The 20,896-nt window shown below is 41.1% G+C and overlaps 1 protein-coding gene across 4 annotated transcripts in view; it reads right to left on the bottom strand.

Annotated features, from left to right (window-relative positions):
- The window catches only part of IFT81 (intraflagellar transport 81), a 97,258-nt gene extending 76,648 nt beyond the window's left edge, over positions 1-20,610 (bottom strand). The window contains exons 1-9 of one of the 4 annotated variants that reach the window (XM_004053880.3): positions 20,419-20,610; positions 17,307-17,471; positions 16,682-16,785; positions 15,701-15,881; positions 12,198-12,287; positions 9,826-9,891; positions 9,403-9,513; positions 7,981-8,065; positions 1,394-1,557 (exon numbers count right to left, since the gene is read on the bottom strand). In XM_004053880.3, the coding sequence (XP_004053928.2) occupies positions 1,394-1,557; positions 7,981-8,065; positions 9,403-9,513; positions 9,826-9,891; positions 12,198-12,287; positions 15,701-15,881; positions 16,682-16,785; positions 17,307-17,450 (945 nt within the window). In that variant the 5' untranslated portion in view covers positions 17,451-17,471; positions 20,419-20,610. Of the gene's footprint in view, positions 1-1,393; positions 1,558-7,980; positions 8,066-9,402; positions 9,514-9,825; positions 9,892-12,197; positions 12,288-15,700; positions 15,882-16,681; positions 16,786-17,306; positions 17,472-20,000 lie in introns of those variants that run through there. The other 3 variants (XM_004053881.5, XM_055359021.2, XM_055359022.1) reach the window with 3 other exon arrangements.
- Positions 20,611-20,896: the final 286 nt, after the last annotated feature.

Here is a 20,896-nt window from a genome sequence, read left to right as displayed (position 1 = left end):
TAGCTTGAACCCAGAAGGTGGAGGTTGCAGTGAGCTGAGATTGTGCCACTGCACTCCAGCCTAGGCAACAGAGAAGGTTCCGTCAAAAAAAAAAAAAAAAAAAAAGGCACTGCACCTGACCTAGCATTTTAATTCTAGGAAACAAAAATGGTATAATCAGGCCAAGCACAGTGGCTCACACCTGTAATCCCAGCACTTTGGGAGGCTGAGGCAGGCAGATCACCTGAGGTCAGGAGTTCAAGACCAGCCTGGACAAATGGCAAAACCCCCGTCTCTACTAAAAATAAAAAAATTGGCCAGGCATGGTGGCACATATCTGTAGTCCCAGCTACTTGGGAGGCTGAGGCAGGAGAATGGCTTGAACCCGGGAGGCAGAGGTTGCAGGGAGCTGAGATCTCACCACTGCACTCCAGACTAGGCAACAGAGCAAGACTCCGTCTCAAAAAACAAAACAAGTCCTGGTGCGGTGGCTCACGCCTGTAATCCCAGCACTTTGGGAGGCTGAGATGGGTGGATCACAAGGTCAGGAGTTTGAGACCAGCATGACCAACATGGCGAAACCCTGTCTCTACTACAAATACAAAAATTAGCCAGGCGTGGTGGTGCGTGCCTGTAATCCCAGCTACTCAGGAGGCTGAGGCAGGAGAATCGCTTGAACTCGGGAAGCGGAGGTTGCAGTGAGCCGAGATCACGCCACTGCACTCCAGCCTGGGCAACAGAACGAGACTCTGTCTCAAAAAAAACCAAAAAACAAAAAAACAAAAAATTAGCCGGGCATGGTGGTTCGTGCCTGTAATCCCAGCTAGTTGGGAGGCTGAGGCTGGATAATCACTTGAACCCAGGAGGCAGAGGTTGCAGTGAGCTGAGAAGATTGTGCCACTGTACTCTAGCCTGGGCAACAGAGCAAGTACTGTCTCAAAAAAAAAAAAAAGGTATAACCTGATACCAGCTTTCAATAAGCATTACAACATTTAGTAATTCCAAGGCAGGTATACAAGGTTAATAAAAATATTAGCTTTAAATATAAAATTGCTATAATATTTTGCTTGGAAATAAAAATTAATGACAATTAAAATATTTCCAAATTTCCCACCTAAATGCTTACATTATGAAGACATAAACCCACTGGTCAATTCATATGCATTAATTTACATATTTAAGTTACTTAATTTGCTAATCAATTGATTATGTTTTCATAACATCATGTGGATTAAGTAATAGCATAACATTCTATAATTCCTCATAAAGGACAATTCCTCATAAGAGTTGTCAACTCTTAGCACAGGTTAATTTAAGAGTCAATAGTGGGATACTACAGAAAGCAGTTCACATAATTTTATAGGACTGGGGATCAGATAAAATTGAGAGCTATAAAAAGATGATTCTCACTTACTTTAGATTCAAGTTCAAGAAGATCAGAATGGCCCATAGCTGGCTCTGAAACTACTTTTTGTAAAAAATGTAATTCCTTTTTCTTATTTTCTAATTCTTTAGGAAATTTTTCAGTTACCATATATAAAGTAAATTTTATCTCCTCCTCTAGCCTCTTCATTAAACCTTTAAAAATAAAATAAATAAATATTCAGCCCAAAAGAGTAGGTACAGTGATATTCTGTATACTATTTTAAATATAAGACCTGGATAGGGCATATTTGTTGAAAACAATCTGTATAATATATAGCATAGTACAATAAAAGATTGGCCATTGAAATATTTTATTGTTAATTACAATGAAAATGAAGAAACATAATTTACATGGAAGAATATTTAAATAATTATAGAAAAAGTGCTATTATGACCCTTTCAAATTATAACCTAATTCTTTTATATCCCACAATACGCAAAAATAACATGTGCTGAGCCAGATACATTGTTGGGTCATATTTTACCTTCTAAGCATTTAAGAGACCCATGAACCAAATGATAACACAAATAAAATCTAACCCAGGTGCTCTTTTACACAGATGGTCATGTATTTTTTTTCTTTTGGAATACTTTTAATGCTATATATATATATGTATTTTTAATTTTTTTGAGATAGGGTCTTGCTCTGTCACCCAGGCTAGAGTGCAGTGGCACTATCTCAGCTCACTGCAACCTAAACCTTCACAGCTCAAGTGATCCTCCCACCTTAGCCTCCTGAGTAGCTGGAAGTAGCTGGCATCACAGGTATATGTCACCACGCCTAGGTAATTTTTGTATTTTTTTTTGTAGAGACGAGGTTTTGCCATGTTGCCCAGGCTGGTCTCTAACTCCTGGGCTTGAGCAGTCACCCGCCTCAGCCTCTCAAAGTGCTGGGATTACAGGTGTGATCCCAGCCTCTCAAAGTTCTGGGATTACACTGTACCCAGAACAATTTATATTTCTATTGTAACAGTTCATAAATGATAATTCATTATCATTTGTCAGCTTCAAGCCAATGAAGACATTACTAAAAGCACCACAAGTTAAAATCTAAAAAAGAGTAACAGGCCAGGTGCAGTGGCTCACGCCTGTAATTCCAGCACTTTGGGAGGCCGAGGTGGGTGGATCACCTAGGTCTAGAGTTCAAGAGCAGCCTGGGCAACATGGCAAAACCCTGTCTCTACTAACAATACAAAAATTAGCCGGGCATGGTGGCACATGCCTGTAGTCCCAGCTACTTGGGAGGCTGAGGAACAAGGATCGCTTGAACCTGGGAGGAAAAGGATGCACTGAGCCAAGATCGTGTCACCATCACTGCACTCCAGCCTGGGGGACAGAGGGAGACTCTGTCTCAAAAAAACAAAAGAAAAAAGAAACAAAGTATCTACCTACACATAAATGTTTTAAGTTTTCCATGTTTTGGTATTTTTTATTTTGTAAAGTATTATTAGTTTACAGTTAAGTGGCAATTTATATTTTTAAGATTTTAGTTTTCTTATTTTTGCAGATGGACAACTATACACACAGATTTTCAGTGAATAACCATCTTGTTTTAAATTCCCAGCCTAGAGAGATTTACAAAGTTTATTTCAGATCTTTCCATTTACACATTTACAAATTCTGACTTGAATGTTTTTTGTTTTTTGTTTTAGATGAAATCTTGCTCTGTCACTCAGACTGGAGTGCAGTGGTGCATTCTGGGTTCACTGCATCCTCTGTCTGCCTCCTGGGTTCAAGCGATTCTCCTGCCTCAGCCTCCTGAGTAGCTGGAATTAGTCGCACACTACCAGCTCGGCTAATTTTTTGTATTTTTAGTAGAGACAGGGTTTCATCATGTTAAGGCCAGGCTGGTCTGCAACTCCTGACCTCAAGTGATCCGCCTGCCTGGGCCTCCCAAAGTGCTGGGATTACATGCGTGAGCCACTGCGTCTGGCCTGGCTCGAATTTTTAACACATGGGGTTTCTGGTTTAAGTAATCTGTGTAATAGATTGCATAATACATCTGGCCCAAAGCCTTAAAACTATTTTTAGTTCCATTGTGCTAACCATATATTAACATGTAAAATTTTATTAACTGCAAATTCTAAGTTTTCCATTCACTACTTCACTATTCCTTCTTTTTTCAGGATTAGAGAAAGGAAGAGAAGAGAAAGTGTTTAATAAATCACACTGTAGGCTGGGCGTGGTGCCTCACACCTGTAATCCCAGCACTTTGAGAGGCCAAGGCAGGCGAATCACCTGAGGTTGGGAGTTTGAGACCAGCCTGACCAACATGGAGAAACCCCATCTCTACTAAATACACAAAAAATTAGCCGGGCATGGTGACTCATGCCTGTAATCCCAGCTACTCCGGAGGCTGTAGAGATGCTTGAGGCAGGAGAATCGCTTGAACCCGGGAGGCAGAGGTTGTGGTGAGCCAAGATCATGCCATTGCACTCTAGCCTGGGCAACAAGAGCAAAACTCCGTCTCAGAAAATAAAAAATAGGCCAGGCGTGGTGGCTCACGCCTGTAATCCCAGCACTTTGGGAGGCTGAGGCGGGCGGATCACCTGAGGTCAGGAGTTTGAGACCAGCTTGACCAACATGGAGAAACCCCGTCTCTACTAAAAAAATATATAAAATTAGCCGGGCGTGGTGGCATATGCCTGTAATCCCAGCTACTTGGGAGGCTGAGGCAGGAGAATGGCTTGAACCTGGGAGGAGGAGGTTGCAGTGAGCCAAGATCACGCCATCGCACTCCAGCCTGGGCAACAGGAGTGAAACTCCATCTCAAAAAAATAAATAAATAAGTAAATAAATAATAAAAATAAATAAATCACACTGTAATTAGTCAGTCATTCCTATGTGGTTTTCGATTAAATCTACATCCTGACTTCTTTTGTCTGTTAGATGACCAGCTTTTCCATCCTCAGGTTCTTAAGTGTACCCCATGTAATTAGAGATGCATGGAATCAAAGACTAAAATGTTTTTAAAGATTTAAAATTCTCAAATAATATTTTCTCTATTTAAAAAAAGTTTCTAATTCTAGCAAATATAAACTGATTTATAGTGACAGAAAGCAAATCCATGGTTGCCTGGGGAGGGACAGAAAGGCAGAAGTGGGCAAGAGTGAGACATTAAAAAGAGTCAATGGAAATGTTTGGGGTGATGGATAGGTTTGTGATCTTGATTAAAAGCTGATGGTTTCACCAGTGTATGTGTATGTCAAAAGTAATCAAGGATACACTTTAGGGCATGGGAGGAAAGGGGAAGAGCATTCAGACAAATACTTAACGCGTGCGGAGCTTAAAACCTAGATGACAGGTTGATAGGTGCAGCAAACCACCATGGCACATGTATACTTATGTAGCAAACCTGCATATTCAGCACATGTAACCCAAAACTTAAAGTAAAATTAAAAAAAAAATTTTTTAATACATTTTAAATATGTGCTATTTATTTATTTATTGAGACAAAGTCTTACTCTGTCACCTAGGCTGGAGTGCAGTGGCACAATCATAGCTCACTTTAACCTCAAACTCTTGGGCTCAAGTGATCTTCCTGCCTCAGGCTCCTGGATAGCTAGGACTATCAGCATGTACCACCATGCCCAGCTAATTTTTTATTTTTTATTTTATTTTATTGTATGTATGTATGTATGTATGTATGTATGTGTTTATTTTGAGATGGAGTCTCACTCTGTCGCCCAGGCTGGAGTGCAGTGGCGCAATCTCAGCTCACTGCAAGCTCTGCCTCCCGGGTTCACGCCATTCTCCTGCCTCAGCCTCCCGAGTAGCTGGGACTACAGGCACCCGCCACCATGCCTGGCTAATTTTTTATATTTTTTTAGTAGAGCCAGGGTTTCACCATGTTAGCCAGGATGGTCTCGCTCTCCTGACCTTGTGATCCACCCGCCTTGGCCTCCCAAATAATTTTTTATTTTTTGTAGAGATAGGTTATTGCTATGTTGCCCAGGCTAGTCTCAAACTCCTGGGCTCAAGTGATCCTCTCACCTTGGCCTCCCAAAGGAGTATGATTATAGGTGTGAGTCGCTGAACCACACCAAATACATGCAGCTTTTTCTTTTCTTTTTTCTTTTTCTTTTTTTTTTTTTTTTTTTGAGACAGAGTCTCCCTCTGTTGCCCAGGCTGGAGTGCAGTGGCACAATCTCAGTTCACTGCAACTTCCACCTCCTGAGCTCAAGTGATCCTCCCACCTCAGCCTCCCAAAGTAGCTGGACTACAAGCGTGCACCACCACACCTGGCTAATTTTTGTATTTTTTTGTAGAGACAGGGTTTTGCCATGTTGTCCAGGCTGGTCTTGAACTCCTGGGATCAAGTGATCTGCTCGCCTTTGCCTCCTAAAATGTTGGGATTACAAGTGTGAACCACTGCACCAGGGTTTGTGTGGTTTATTATATGTCGATTTTACCTCAATAAAGCTGTTTAAAACATAAAAACCAAGTTTCCATCAAATTTTAAATTACTCTCTTAAAAAATTTAACTTAGACCTTGAAAAATAGTCATATGTTTCTATGAAAAGTTTTAAAAGCATTATCTTTCAAAATCCTGGGTAAATTAAATACAAGGTCACTAAGATGTCAGCAAACTTTTATATTAAAAACCCTTTGAAAACATCTCACTGATCCTACTATAATCAAATGAGTGTCTTCTTTTATGTAATAAATCTCACAAATGTGTGGAGTATAACAATGATTAGCCTCAGCCGGGCCCAGTGGCTTACGCCTATAATCCTAACACTTTGGGAGGCTGAGGCGGGCGGATCACCTGAGGTCGGGAGTTCAAGACCAGCCTGACCAACATGGAGAAACCCCGTCTCTACTAAAAACACAAAAATTAGCTGGGCGTGGTGGCACACACCTGTAATCCCAGCTACTCCAGAGGCTGAGGCAGGAGAATCGCTTGAACCCGGGAGGCGGAGGCTGCGGTGAGCTAAGATTGCACCACTGCACTCCAGCCTGGGCAACAAGAGTGGAACTCCATCTAAAAAAAAAAAAAAAAACGATTAACCTCAGTGAATGTTTTATAATATAGCTGTTACTCTGCAAAAAGACAAATTACACTGTCATACTAAAAGTACTTTTTGTTATTTAAGTAAGCATTAGCTTTTGTAAGCCTTTTTTGTTACTGAAAAGTTAGAGCTTATTAAACTAAATACCTGGATCAATTAAATATGTTTAATCTACCCTTTTCCTAGGCTGTGAACAGATCACTTTCCACTTCCCAGAAAGATGTCAACGAAGTAGGAACTCCTTAACCTCCTGCTCCCTGCTCTTGTAGAATTTCATAGATTACTACAGAAAGATGAATTAACCCTCTATCAGCTATTTACATTGGGATAGTTCTCCAGTACAAATGAGAGCTTTCCGCTGCTCTTTCAGTTTGCGTGGTCTTTCTTCTGACAAGCAAAAATGCTTTGTAAAATGCCTAGGATGGATCTGGTGGTGTAATCTGGGCTGTTAGGACAGTTTATCCTCTGTGTTAAGCTAATGTAAGAACAGAGCCAGAGATACCTACGTCATTAGCACTGTTATTCTACAAACCAAAATATGAAAAACACTCGGTTTTAAGGATCCAGCATTCTATTCTTTTTCTTTATAGCCCTGGCTTTAAAACAATGATTCATAATTTTTCCAACCATCATTTTCACAACGTCCATGCTAAGTCCTTTATTTATTTATTTATTTATTTATTTTTCTTGAGACAGAGTCTCAGTCTGTCGCCCAGGCTGCAGTACAATGGCGCGATCTCGGCTCACTGCAACCTCTGCCTTCTAGGTTCAAGCAATTCTCCTGCCACAGCATCCTGAGTAGCTGAGATTATAGGCACATGCCATCATGCCCAGCTAATTTTTTTGTACTTTTAGTAGAAACAGGGTTTCACCATGTTGGCCAGGTTGGTCTCGAACTCCTGACCTCAAGTGATCCACCCACCTCAGCCTCCTAAAGTGCTGGGATTATAAGTGTGAGCTACCACGCCCAGCCATGCTAAGTCCTTTATACAAGCACAAACCAGACAGCCTCCCTCCACAATTGTTTTCATTATCTTCACTCTCTGACGCGAAAAACTGGTTAGGAATCGTTTGTTGTTGCTGTTAAGATGGAGTCTCACTCTGTCGCCCAGGCTGGGCTGCAGTGGCGCGGTCTCGGCTCACTGCAACCTCCACCTCCCAGATTCAAGCGATTCTCCTGCCTCAGCCCCCTGAGTAGCTGGGATTACAGGCGCCCACCACCACGCTCTGCTAATTTTTGTATGTTTAGTAGAGATGGGGTTTCGCCATGTTGGCTAGGCTGGTCTCGAACTCCTGACCTCTCACCACCTCGGGCTCCCAAAGTGCTGGGATTATAGGCATGAGCCACTGCACCCGGCCATCTGGTTAGGAATTTTTAAAAACATCTGGTGAAAACCCAGGGATGTCTTTATCAGGGCTCTCCTTCTCCAGCTAGGAAATGATGTTCCAAAATGCTGAGACATCACTTGATGATAACTAATTCTCACAAATTGATTTTTTAGGAAGATCTTGATTTAAATTAATATTTTCTAATCACCTATACCATATAATAATTTCCACTTACTTTCAGGCTTTGCATCTGCTGCAGCTTGGCGCATGCTTTTCAGCTGGTTTTGTACTCTTTGCAATCTTTGCACTGCATGAAATAGCTTTAAAATACAATTAAATAGATTACTTGCTTAGTCTACTGAAGCTTACCTCTCACTTAGGCAAGCAATGAAAAATACAAGTTCCATATAATTCTTATGATATAAAAGGAACAAATAATAAGAACTCGGAAAATTCCCATATTAAACCCAAAATGTAACTGGTTCTCTCAATACCTTTTCACATACATTTTTTAAGGAAGTTTTCAGAAATTTTTCTTTAGTTATTTACTGAATTTGCGGTTTAAGGAAAAATACTTATCAAAGAAACACACACACCAGATTTTTCTTGTTATACATGGTTTTCTTAAGGCCAAGTAATGTTAACATTGATATAGTGATGTTTCAGAATCACAAACCAACGCCAAGTAACCATTCAGGGCTTAGGCGATGCAGCTTACTGCTGCAGTGAAACTACTTCGATGCCAAGTCAAATGCCAGCAGAATCAAACATTTAAACTGCTGATTTAGTAGTAAATGAAGCTTATGTGAAATATATTTTAATGTATAAGTCTACTCAGATTTTAAAATAGATTTTTAATAAGTAAAAGTAATAATTTCTGAGCAAATTATTTTTCTTTAAGGCAAAGTTTAAAAACATGGAGTGTAGGTGATTTTGAGCCTTTTCATGACTTATTTGCCATTGTAGTAAACTGCAGAGGGTACTGTGATCACTGGAATAAAAAGAATGGTCTCATAGCCCTGGAATCTAAAGGCATCTTGTAGAGATTCTAGAAGTTTTATTAGCAGTTAATCTTACTGTTAACATTACAATGACTCTTCTGTAATTTTGGAACAACGCGAGGTAAGCATAGGCCAAAAGACAGTGTATAGATACAATTCAGAGTATAAAACCCAAAAAGTGGTATTGTTGTTGCCACAAAATATTTATCTTTTTTTTTTTTTTTTTTCAGACAAAGTCTCACTCTGTTGCCTAAGCTGGAGTGTGGTGGCGTGATCTCAGCTCACCTCAACCTCCACTTCCTGGGTTCAAGGGATTCTCCTGCCTCAGCCTCTGGAGTAGCTGGGACTACAGGCATGTGCCACCATGCCCAGCTAATTTTTATATTTTTAGTACAGACAGGGTTTCACTGTGCTGGCCAGGCTGGTCTTGAACTCTTGACCTCCTGATTTGCCCGCCTCAGCCTCCCAAAGTGCGGGGATTACAGGTGTTAGCCATTGCACCCGGCCTGAAATATTTATCTTAATTAAAAGAGTATTCCATTATGTTAGCAAAAGGAACGTGAACATCTACAATTTTAAAACTCTTTTCTTTACATTTGGATTATGAGAAGGAACTATTTCCTTCATACTGAGAATATAAACTTTTATGTGGATACCTGATTCTTTTGTTCCTGTTTCTGTTGTGCAAGATATTCTTCTCTCTCTTTTTCAACTCGAAGTTGCCTTGCTATTTTAAGCATCCATTGATGATTCTGAGCTGTCTCAACCTACAGTAAGGGAATAAGTAGTACATGTTACTGTCAGGTTTGAAGAAAAAAATTAAATGTCATGTGACTCAGACATCCACTTATCATTTCCTTTTGGTAAACAGTACTCCCTAGAGATGACAGTAAAGCTCTAGGCTCCAGGTCCTTGAAAGTGCTGGGCTACTGCCTAGAGAGATTCCCTTTTCGTCAATGTTATTTGAGTCCATCCTCAGATGTACACTCATGCTTGGCTGAATCTTTATTTGCATTCCTAAATCTTTGCAAGTCCTTGGGACTTGGGGCCAAAGTCTTACAGTACTAATTCTGCCTTACCCTTTTCTTCAAATGTTCAACTCTCTTAATGAGCTGATCCTTTTCTTCTTCCATTGCACTGATATCCTAAAAAGTGGCAAAGAAGACCTTATAAGAAAAAGTATTCTCAGTCTGTAGGAAACAGATAAGGTTTTATTTTGATTATGCATCTAACATTTTCATCATTTATAACCACAGCATTAACAACCAAGATCCTCTTTTGGATGAAGGTCATTTCTATTTTTCCCCCAGGGCTTCTTATGCAGGGTAATTTTTTTGGCAGCTTGGTGTTCATCCAGAAATGCAACAAAAACCGGTTATAATGCAGCAAGGTAAAGCTGCCAACCAGCACATTTGTGTTCTGATTCCAAATATGGGCACATGATTTTTGAAAAATTTTCTATAATGGAAAGTGTGCAGGTCTAAATACATGAACAACAGCTGCTGACATCCCATCTGTTCTGTTAAATACCAAGCCATATATTTTGCCAATTTTCCATCAAAATTATTTTTAAGGCTATGGTATTTTCATGACATAAGTTTGTGCCTGGTTTTTCCAATGAACCAATTCCGTCTCTGAAAATAGACTTCAAAAATAAACTTCCTTCCTGTTAACCAGCTTCATAGTATTTTGTTATAAAAACAAACAAATAAAAAAACTCCTTCCTAAATCTAAAAAACTAATAGCTTAACTATCACAGTAATAGTAAAGGTAAAATATACATGGTAGTCAGTATTGATAGAATTTGGAAAAATGGGCACTCTTACTCATTACCGATAGCACTGTACTGAAGAACAATATCAAAAGTCTTAAAATATAGCCTGGCCAACATGTTGAAATTTTGTCTCTACTAAAAATATAAAACTAGCCAGGCGTGGTGGCAAGTGCCTGTAATCCCAGCTACTTGGGAGGCTGAGGCAGGAGAATCGCTTGAACCCAGGAGGTGGAGGTTGCAGTGAGCCAAGATTGCACCATTGCACTCCACCCTGGGCGACAGAGTGAGACTCCGTCTCAAAAAAAAAATCTTAAAATAAATGTTCATCCCTTCTAGCCCAGTAATTTTATATCTGATGATTTGTCCAAATAGAACATTCATGAAAAGACATCCTCTGTAAAGATTCTCATTAATGCAAGTTACATCTACAATTTGGAAATGACCAAAACGTATGAGGATTGTTAAATAAATCACCACATAATACAATGAAAGTCATTAAAAATCATGCAGAAGAATGTTTAATGACATGAGAAAAAGTCATGATATGACATTAATTGAAAGAGGCGGATTACAACATTTATCTACAGAATACCAAGAAAAAGATTTAAATATATTTATCAAAATGTCAACCATAGTTGTCTCTGGAGAATGAGATTATGAGTGAATTATTTTTTCTTTCTTTTTTTTTTGAGACAAGTTCTCACTCTGTCACCCAGCTAGAGTGCAGTGGTATGATCACAGCTCACTGCAGCCTTGAACTCCCAGGCTCAAGTGATCCTCCTGCCTCAGCTTCCTGAGTAGCTGGGACTACAGGCGTGCACCACCATGCCTGGCTAATTTGTTTTTTTTTTTTCTGGGGACAGAATCTTGCCATCATGCCCAGGCTGGTCTCAAACTCTTGGGCTCAAATGATCCTCCAGCCTCGGCCACCCAAAGTGTTTGGATTACAGGCATGAGCTACCATGCCTGGCCTACTAAAGTATTCTTGAACATATGCTTTGTAGAAAATTTAGAAAATATGATTAAACAAGAAATAAAGGCTAGGTGCAGCAGTGGCTCATGCCTATAATCCCAGTACTTTGAGAGGCCAAGGTGGGAGGATAGCTTGAGCCCAAGAGGTCAAGACCAACCCGGGCAACATGGCAAAATCCCGTCTACAAAAAAATACAAAAATTAGCTGGGCATGGTGGTGCATGCCTGTAGTCCCAGCTACTCAGGAGGCTCAGGCATGTGGATCATTTGAACCTGGGATGTCGAGACTGTAGTGAGCTGTGATCACACCACTGTACTCCAGTCTGGATGACAGAGTGAGACCCTGTCTCAAAAAAAAAAAAAAAAAAAAGAGAGAGAAAGCTTTAGTAATAATGAATGAAATTAAAATATAGACTCTAGGTTCTTGTCATTATTCTGGTTTACTTACAGGACATAATGGAGGAACAGTAGATGGACAAATATCACTCTTCTTCCGTACTGTAAGTAACTACTCATTGTGAATTTACCCCAGTCTCACCAATTTCATCAGTGAGGAACTATCAAAGGTCCCCCCACAAAGTAAAATGTGCCATTTGCTATCACTAGTCTCCATATAGTCTTAAGACTCATACTGAATTAATAAAATGCTAAATCCAATATTATTCAAATCCCAAAAAAATTGTTACTATGTTTTCTTTCCTTTACCTTTCTTATTTCTGCTGTAGAAAATCCAGATATCTTGAGCTGCTCATATTCTTTATGCAAAGTTTTAAAGGCTTCCATTAACTCTTCATACTAGAAGAATAAGTTAAGAAATTATAAACTAATAACTAGATACAGTAGAGTTTTCTTTCTTTTTTTTTTTTTTTTTTTTGAGACAGACTCTTGCTCTGTCGCCCAGCCTGGAGTGCAGTGGCACGATCTCGGCTCACTACAACTTCCGCCTCCCAGATTCAAGCGATTCTCCTGCGTCAGCCTCCTGAGTACCTGGGATTACATGCGCACGCCACCACGCCCGGCTAATTTTTGTATTTTTAGTAGAGACGGGGGTTTCACCATGTTCAGGCTGGTCTCGAACTCCTGACCTCATGATCCATCTGCTTTGGCCTCCCAAAGTGCTGGGATTACAGGCGTGAGCCACCGCGCCTAGCCATAGAGTTTTCTTAATTAGGTTATCTATTAACTTACAGCGATTACTTAAGTCATTGTAAGAACAGCATTAAAAACACAAAAACACATCCTTATACATTTATATAGGGTAAAAAAAAAGTACATCTCTACCATCTTAACACTAAATACTTCTCTATCTTCATTTCTGGTTACTTTCCTGCTTCACACTCTACACTCTAGCTATGTTGATGTCTGAGTTCCTGAACATTCCATGCTCTCGCGTCCAGCTTATACATCTATGACTCCCTCACCCACAACTTAAGCAACTCCTTTTCATCCTTCAAGTCTTCACATAGATTCTACTGTTCTCAGAGAAGCCTTCTCTGGCCCTTTATCTATCCTATCAGAGTAGATATCATGTACAATTATAACTGACTATTATAATTTTCTGTCTGTCTCCCTCCATCATATAGTGAGAGCCAAGAGGAAAAGAATCATATTCATTGTGTACACCCTTGTATCCCTGGGGCCTAGCACAGTGCATAACCCATGGAGGTGTTTAACATAAAGTAGTTGAATGGGCCAGGTGCGGTGGCTCACACCTGTAATCCTAGTACTTTGGGATGCTGAGGCAGATAGATCACTTGAGGTCAGGAGTTCGAGACCAGCCTGACCAACATGGTGAAACCCTGTCTCTACTAAAAATACAAAAAATTAGCTGGGCACAGTGGTGCACACCTGTAATCCCAGCTACTCAGGAGCTTGAGGCAGGAGAATTGCTTGAACCTGGGAAGTGGAGGTTGCAGTGAGCCGAGATCACACCACTGCACTCCAGCCTGGGTGACAAAGCGAGACTCTGTCTCAAACAAAAAAAAGTAATTGAATGAATGAAAAAAATCCTGTTACCTAAAAATTTTTTACAATAGTTTTTTGTTGTTGTTTTTGAGACAGGGTTTCATTCTGTCACCCTGGCTGGAGTGCAGTGGTGCGATCACAGCTCATTGCAGCCTCGACCTCCCTGGGCTTAGGTGATCCTCCCACCTCAGCTTCCCAAGTAATTGGGACTACAAGCTTACGTCACCATGCTGGGCTAATTTTTTTATTTTTTGTAGAGATGGGTTTCACCATGTTGCCCAGGCTGGTCTCGAACTCCTGAGCTCAAGCAATCTGCCCACCTTGGCCTCCCAAAGTGCTAGGATTAAAGGCATGAGACACTGTGCCTGGCCAAAAAGTTATTTTGATGGGGAATGACAGAATAATATTTTTCTTGATTGATCATATCTTAAATCTACAAATTATTAATTATAAGACCCTTCATTCCAAAAGATAATATGTATTTTTATTAGGATTCCTGAAATGACTGGCTAAATGTGTAAATCATTATATATTGTAAATCACTGTGTGTGTGTATATCTCTTTCTCATTTTATATATATATGTATATGTATATACATATATATAGAGAGAGAGAGATACCTGTCAGATATGCCTCAAGAACTAGTATGTCTTTATTACCATTAATTATTTCATTAACTAGCTGAGCATATTTAGCAAAGACTTAATCAGGTCGGGCACCGTGGCTCACGCCTGTAATCCCAGCACTTTGGAACCCGAGGTGGGTGGATCATGAGGTCAGGAGTTCGGGACCAGCCTGGCCAACATCATGAAACCCCATCTCTGCTAAAAATACAAAAATTAGCTGGGTGTGGTGGTGGGCACCTGTAATCCCAGCTACTAAGGAGGCTGAGGCAGGAGAATCACTTGAACCCAGGAGGCAGAGGTTGCAGTGAGCTGAGATTGCACCACTGCACTCCATCCAGCCTGGGCAACAGAGCAAGACTCTGCCTCGGAAAAAAAAAAAAACAGACTTAATCAACTTCCTCTAGATAAATTAATTTTTATCAGATTTATTGATGGTGGGAGCCTAGGAAGGAGAAAGTACACATTTACACTTCTCTATTTCCCACATTGTGTAAAATATTCAAAGGTAAGGACAGGTGGTCTCATTCTGCTGTGCTTCTCCCATGGCATCTACTGTGACATCTGACATAATTATTTGCATAAATACTGTCTTAAGAGATCAATATTGACTCTATTTTGAGTTACTGCCATGTCTACCCCAAATAGCAAAATATATGGATAAAAATAAAAATATTCAGTTGGTTATTGCGATTCAATCCAAATATTGAGCTAACATTAGAAGTGACTATACAAAATCTGGAAGAAAATAAAGATGGATAAGACATGGCACCTGTCTCTATGGGCCTCAGAATCTATTGGGAAAGACAGATTGACAAACTATTCACAACAATTTGGCACAAATCAGTCTATGTAAGTGCTATGGAATAAAAGTGTGAAACACTAAACAGAAGCACTTTAAAAAAAAAAAAAAAATCAAAGTCCTTTTAAATTTGAGTCTAGTTTCTTTCTCTCCACAGTCTTTGACCAGCAATGTGCTTAGGGATCTCAGGATCAGAAGCCAGACCAGCCAGAATCCTCAGTACTCAAGAGCTTTAAGACCTTATGCCAGAGCCCAATGTTACTCCAAAACCCTGGCAAGAAAGGTGCACTGAGATTTCAAACTCCGGAATCTATCTCTACCCTTTGTCTGATTGGGAAGTGCTTTGAGACTGCAAGCCTAGGTTCTTTGCCTGCTTCTTTCCAGGACCTCACATGTCCCAATTTGCCTGGGATAGTGTCAATTTAAACCATTTGTCTTGGTGTTTAAATGTTATGATAGTCTGTTTCTCTCAAATTTGGATAAAAAACTATGTAGTCACCTTACTGATGAACAAAGTGCTGTGCAGACTTAACCCAGGATTCTATTTACCCACAATTGCTAAGTAATAAATTATTCTAAAATCTTAGTATCAGGTTTTTTTTTTTTCTATTCACATACTCCTATCACTAAAACAGTATTTGTGTGCAAAAGCCATTATCTTGAGATGTGGCCATAGTTGAACATTAGCTGATACAGTTTTATCTTCTTGTGCCACTTGGAACTACAAAGACAGCAAATAAAAAAAGAGTAACATGTATTTGAATATATACACCTTGAAATCCATTACAGTTTCAATGTACCATTTATGTATTGTTTACCTGTTTATTGGTGTCAGCCACAGTTTCATCCTGAAGAAACTCACTTGGTACCTCAAGTTTTATTAAAAAACGAGCTAAATATGCTCTTTTCTTCAGTTCATTAGTCCTCTGAAGAAGCCAGTGGAGCACTGGGTAAATTACAGGTTTACTTCCAATCACCAAACCCTGACGAAAAGTACTCCTGAGAGAGAAACACACATACACAAACACACACACACTTAACGGTAAACTTTGAAGAGAGACAGCATTTTCTCAAAATCTGATTTACAATGTCCAAATTGCTTTCTATAACTTTTTAAAAAAGATAAACCCAAGGAATCTTTTTTTTTTTTTTTTTTTTTTTTGAGACAGGGTCTCACTTTATTGCCCAGGATTGAGCACAACGCAGCTCACCAAAGCCTTAACCTCCTGGCTCAGGTGAACCTCCCACCTTAGCCTCCCAAGTAGCTGGGACTAGAGGCACCAACCACCATGCCCAGCTGATTTTTTGTTGTTGTATTTTTTGTAGAGGCAGCGTTTCGCCATGTTGCCTTGGCTGGTCTCAAACTCCTGAGCTCAAGCGATCCTCTCACCTTGGCATCTCAAAGTGCTAGGATTACAGGTGTGAGCTACCATGCCTGGCCCCAAGGCTATTCTAAAGTCAGTCTGTACATTAGTTAGAAAATTAGAAAAAGTAGGCCCTCAATATATCATTGGCATATCCAAGGAAGTTGTGTTTAAGCTGTTTTTATCTAGGATGGCAGATAAAGGATAAAATGGTATAGTGGATTTACCAGACAGTTTGATTAAGGCAAAGAACTGACCCTCTTAAGACTTCTGAGTTTGTTTATAGAAGGTTTAAGGTTATTTTGAAACTCAATGATGTTCTCAGGCCATCAAATGAGGGAAACCAGGTATTACCTAAAAAGATTGATTGCAGTATATGAAGATTTGGATATTAAAGCATAATTTTAAAAACTCAATACGTGATCAGATTCTTACATATCTGTGGCATTTCCTGAAGGTTTGTACTTAAGAATACCAAGAAGGCTCAACATTCGTTTGGCTGTCTGCTCTGGCATCTCCTCTCTGATATCCACAAGTTGCTAACAAAGAAATTGAAAAAAACATGTTATTGTTGTATATGTAACAAAGGACAATATTTAAACTCACTGACAAAATTGTTCTGCTAGAGCTTAACAGCACAATGGTCTCTTCATAAAACAGATTAAGGATGGAGGCCCCCAGATTCCAAGTGAGGGTACACCCAAGTCAGATCAAGATTCATATTAAGAATGTTAAGCTTCAAAAAAAGTATCCAGTGGAATGGACCAGTGTATGAGAGACATGAACTAACTTGCAATACAATAAAACCTTTTGTAAAAGAATTTTCATTCCCTAACCAAACCTATTTATGTCTGGAAGTGGAGAAATAATTTCAAAATAAGGTACCAATAGATAATTTATTTTTGAGCTAGCAGAGAAATGTTATGCATTATTTACTATTACTTTACAGACATGGAAAATAAAGCTCAGAGAGGTTAAATAATGTGCCCAAGACTCACAGCTATTTAGAGGGAGAAACTGGCTTTCTGCTACCCATCAAAAAGAAAGAGAAAACTCTTACCTTTGGGTCAATCTCAGCCAGAACATCACTGAGAACTTGTAATAGTTGCATTGGCTCCAAGGAATCAAACGTGATTAAATTATAGTTCTTCCTAAAGGGCTCCTTATTGAGACTGTCCATAATGAATTTAATTTGATCACTCATAATTAGGTCTTATAATTTTAACTAAAGAGTAAAAATAGAAAAAAAATCCTTAATATTGGCAACAAAAGTCCTGGGTAAAAACCAGAATTAAGTTCATACAACGTAGGCATGAAAAGTATAATTTTACATGGCATACAAAATGCTGTGAAAAGGGTTATTTTGTTGAAAGAAATCCAAGTATAATGGCTTTACTATGAAAACTGCAGTATATACTGTTAATTTTAACATCAAATGCTTTGTATATGCATCTGGTGTAACAGTAATCATCTGAGTTAATGTGGACAAATGAATAATAAATCCTCCCTACATTAACATCTCTCCCATGCCGGTGCATAATTTCTACCCAGGAATTAAACATGCTCCTAAATTTTAGGAGCCTGACTGCAAGCCTAACAGATGTTTCTCCCAAATCTCCCAAAAAACATTGAGAGATTTTTTACTTTAAAATCTATATTTCCAGTTTCTCTTGAAAATCAGATCTGGCAACAGTGGGCCCACATTTGTGCATGCCCACAACCAACTGCAGCTGAGTAGAGGCTGCACACTTCAAGTACCCTTCTTCCATTTCTGTTATTGGTGTGGCCGGTAGGCATCCACTCTGCCGCCCTACAGTAATTCAGGCCTTCATTTCCTTCGGCCTTCAATGAGGCCACAGCCTCCTGTTCCCTGGTCTCCACCTCTCCCCATTCCAAATCATCTGTACGCTCCTTATTGCGCACAAAATACAGCTCAAACTTCTTGGATTTCCAGACTCTTTATGATCTGGCACAACTTATCCCTTTCCAACTTTATTTCCAAATTGTCATCTTTCTACCCCTTCAAACTTCAGCCTATTGAAACAGTCACTGCTCCTTAGTTTTTCTATCACTCTGCCTTTAGTTAATGTTGCTTTCTCTGCCTAAAACGACTGTGCACCCCTCCTTCATCTCAAGAGGCACAACCCCCCCCCAACCATCTTTCAAGCCATGCCCACCAAATGCCAGTTCCCCCAGGAAACCTTTCTCAAGCTATCCTCCAGGTTCTGCAGCAGTGCCAACACCTGTCCTTCATAGCTGACCACACTTTATCTGTGCTTCTCTCCTAGCACTACTTTGGATCTTGTGCTTTTTTTTTTTTTTTTTTTTTTTTTTTTTTGAGACGGAGTCTGGCTCTGTCGCCCAGGCTGGAGTGCAGTGGCGCGATCTTGGCTCACTGCAAGCTCCGCCTCCCAGGTTCACGCCATTCTCCTCCCTCAGCCTCCCAAGTAGCTGGGACTACAGGCGCCTGCCAGCACGCCTGGCTAATTTTTTGTATTTTTAGTAGAGACGGGGTTTCACCGTGTTAGCCAGGATGGTCTGGATCTCCTGACCTCGTGATCCGCCCGCCTTGGCCTCCCAAAGTGCTGGAATTACAGGCGTGAGCCACCGCGCCTGGCCGATCTTGTGCTAGTTCTTTAGGTACGCATCTTCTCTTCCCTGCTAAACTGTAAATTCCGTATCTGTGTCCAATTCCATTTTTGAACATCCATTGTGTCTAAAACAGTGATTCCTTCCACTAGATTGAATGAACTTGTTCACAGGCACAAGTACAACATAAGCCTAAATCTAAAGGAAATCAGGCTGGCAGTGAGAAAGATCATAACTTTTTAAAAAATTGAATATCTGATTTCTGAACTGCTGAAACAGCTTTACCTAGGTAAATGCTTTAAGGATTAAAAATGAATTAAGCAATGAATTGCTGCCGGGAGCTGTCGTTCTCTCCTGTAATCCCAGTACTTTGGGAGGCCGAGGCAGGCAGATCACTTGAGGTCAGGAGTTCGAAGCCAGCCTGGCCAACATGGTGAAACCCGGTCTCTACCAAAAATACAAAAATTAGCCAGGTGTGGTGGCGGGCGCCGGTAGTCCCAGCTACTTGGGAGGCTGAGGCAGGAGAATTGCTTGAACCCGGGAGGCGGAGGTTGCAGTGAGCCGAGATCGCGCCACTGCACTCCAGCCTGGGGGACAGAGAGAGACTCCGTCTCAACAGAAAAAATAAAATAAAAAAGATAATTTCTCCACAATGATGAAAAATTATGCACAAATAATTATTATTGCTAAGAAATAAGTCAAAAGAGGATAGGAAGGATAACCACCATGGCTTATAATAAATCTGAGGTTTCCTTTAAGCTATTAAAGGAAAACCTTTACGTAAGTTTTTTTTTTAAATCCATATTGGAAGTGCAAGTTTTCCATTGTTTAAAGTATTTTAAGTAAAAGTCCACGTCATAACCTTTGCGTGCAGAAATATGTATTTCATTTTAAATGATTTAGAAATTATCTATAGGTCTATTCTTTTTTCCCTTAAAAAAAAATCTGGATAAACTAGTACAACGTTTCCAGGAAGGCAAAATAAACTAGTTGGGTTCCCCCCAAGTCGCCCACCAGCCTGCAAAAATGGTCACTCGATAAGGACAAAGATGTACTGAACAGGCAGGCTGTCTGTGCCCAGCGGGCTCTGCGCTCTAAAATTAGCAAAAGCAATTACTGTCCCTCTTCTAGCGCGAAGTAGCCGCGCTAATTCCCAAGCACTCACCCACAAACGAGTCGCAGGGGGCGGGGAACAATGAAAACCAGGACGTGCGTGTTCTCTGGCACAATTTGGGACAGAAACCGTGCTGCCTGGGTTCCAGGCTGGCACGAGCATCGACCCGCAGCCTCCTGGGAGTACCAGAAATACTGTCCCCCTCCCCGGGCTCGGGACAGGGGACAGGGGACCCCACACCAGACCGGGCCTCTAGCGGGGGCTGCCCTGGGCCCTTCGACAGTTCATCCCGCCAGGGAGCGGCCTGGATCCGCTCGAATCCCAGCGGGGGCCCGATTCCCCTATCCGGGGGCTTAACCGCGACGACCCCTTCCACTTGCGAGGTGCTGCATCAGGACCGAGAGAGGACGGGAGCTCTCTCCTATTTTGGGGTTCAGAGGAGCTTCCGACCGCGAGTTGGCGAGGTTACCTCAAATTCTCCTCACGAAACCGTTTCCCCACCCCCCCAGGAGGCGCCCAGGCTCTAGACCGCTCCCAGGGTCGAGCTCCTTGGCAACGGTTGCTAGGTCGTGGAGTTACGTCACTTCCGGGGGAGCGGCCGCTCTCCTGCGCGCGCGCGTGCACGAGCTGGGGGGCGGGGCCGGGGCGGAGCGGACGGGGCGGGGCGGGGCGGGGCGGACGGGGCGGGGCGGCGCGGACGGGGCGGGGCGGGGCGGGGCGGACGGGGCGGGGCGGGGCGGACGGGCGCCGGGCTTTCTCGCAAAGCCGGCCCACGTGCTGAGCCACTGCAGACAGCCGAGGGCATTTGGGACTGTTACTCCGACCTAGACGCGCTACAATAAGCTTCCCGAAAGTCCTGCACTTCGCAGTTTACAAAATACTGTCTGCATGATTAACCTATGTTAAATGCGTGTGATGTTTCATTCATTCATTCATTCATTCATGCA

This window comes from Gorilla gorilla, chromosome 10, assembly GCF_029281585.2.
Source record: "Gorilla gorilla gorilla isolate KB3781 chromosome 10, NHGRI_mGorGor1-v2.1_pri, whole genome shotgun sequence".
In the NCBI taxonomy this organism is placed as follows: Eukaryota; Metazoa; Chordata; class Mammalia; order Primates; family Hominidae; genus Gorilla; species Gorilla gorilla.
This window is presented reverse-complemented; position numbering and strand designations above follow the sequence as displayed.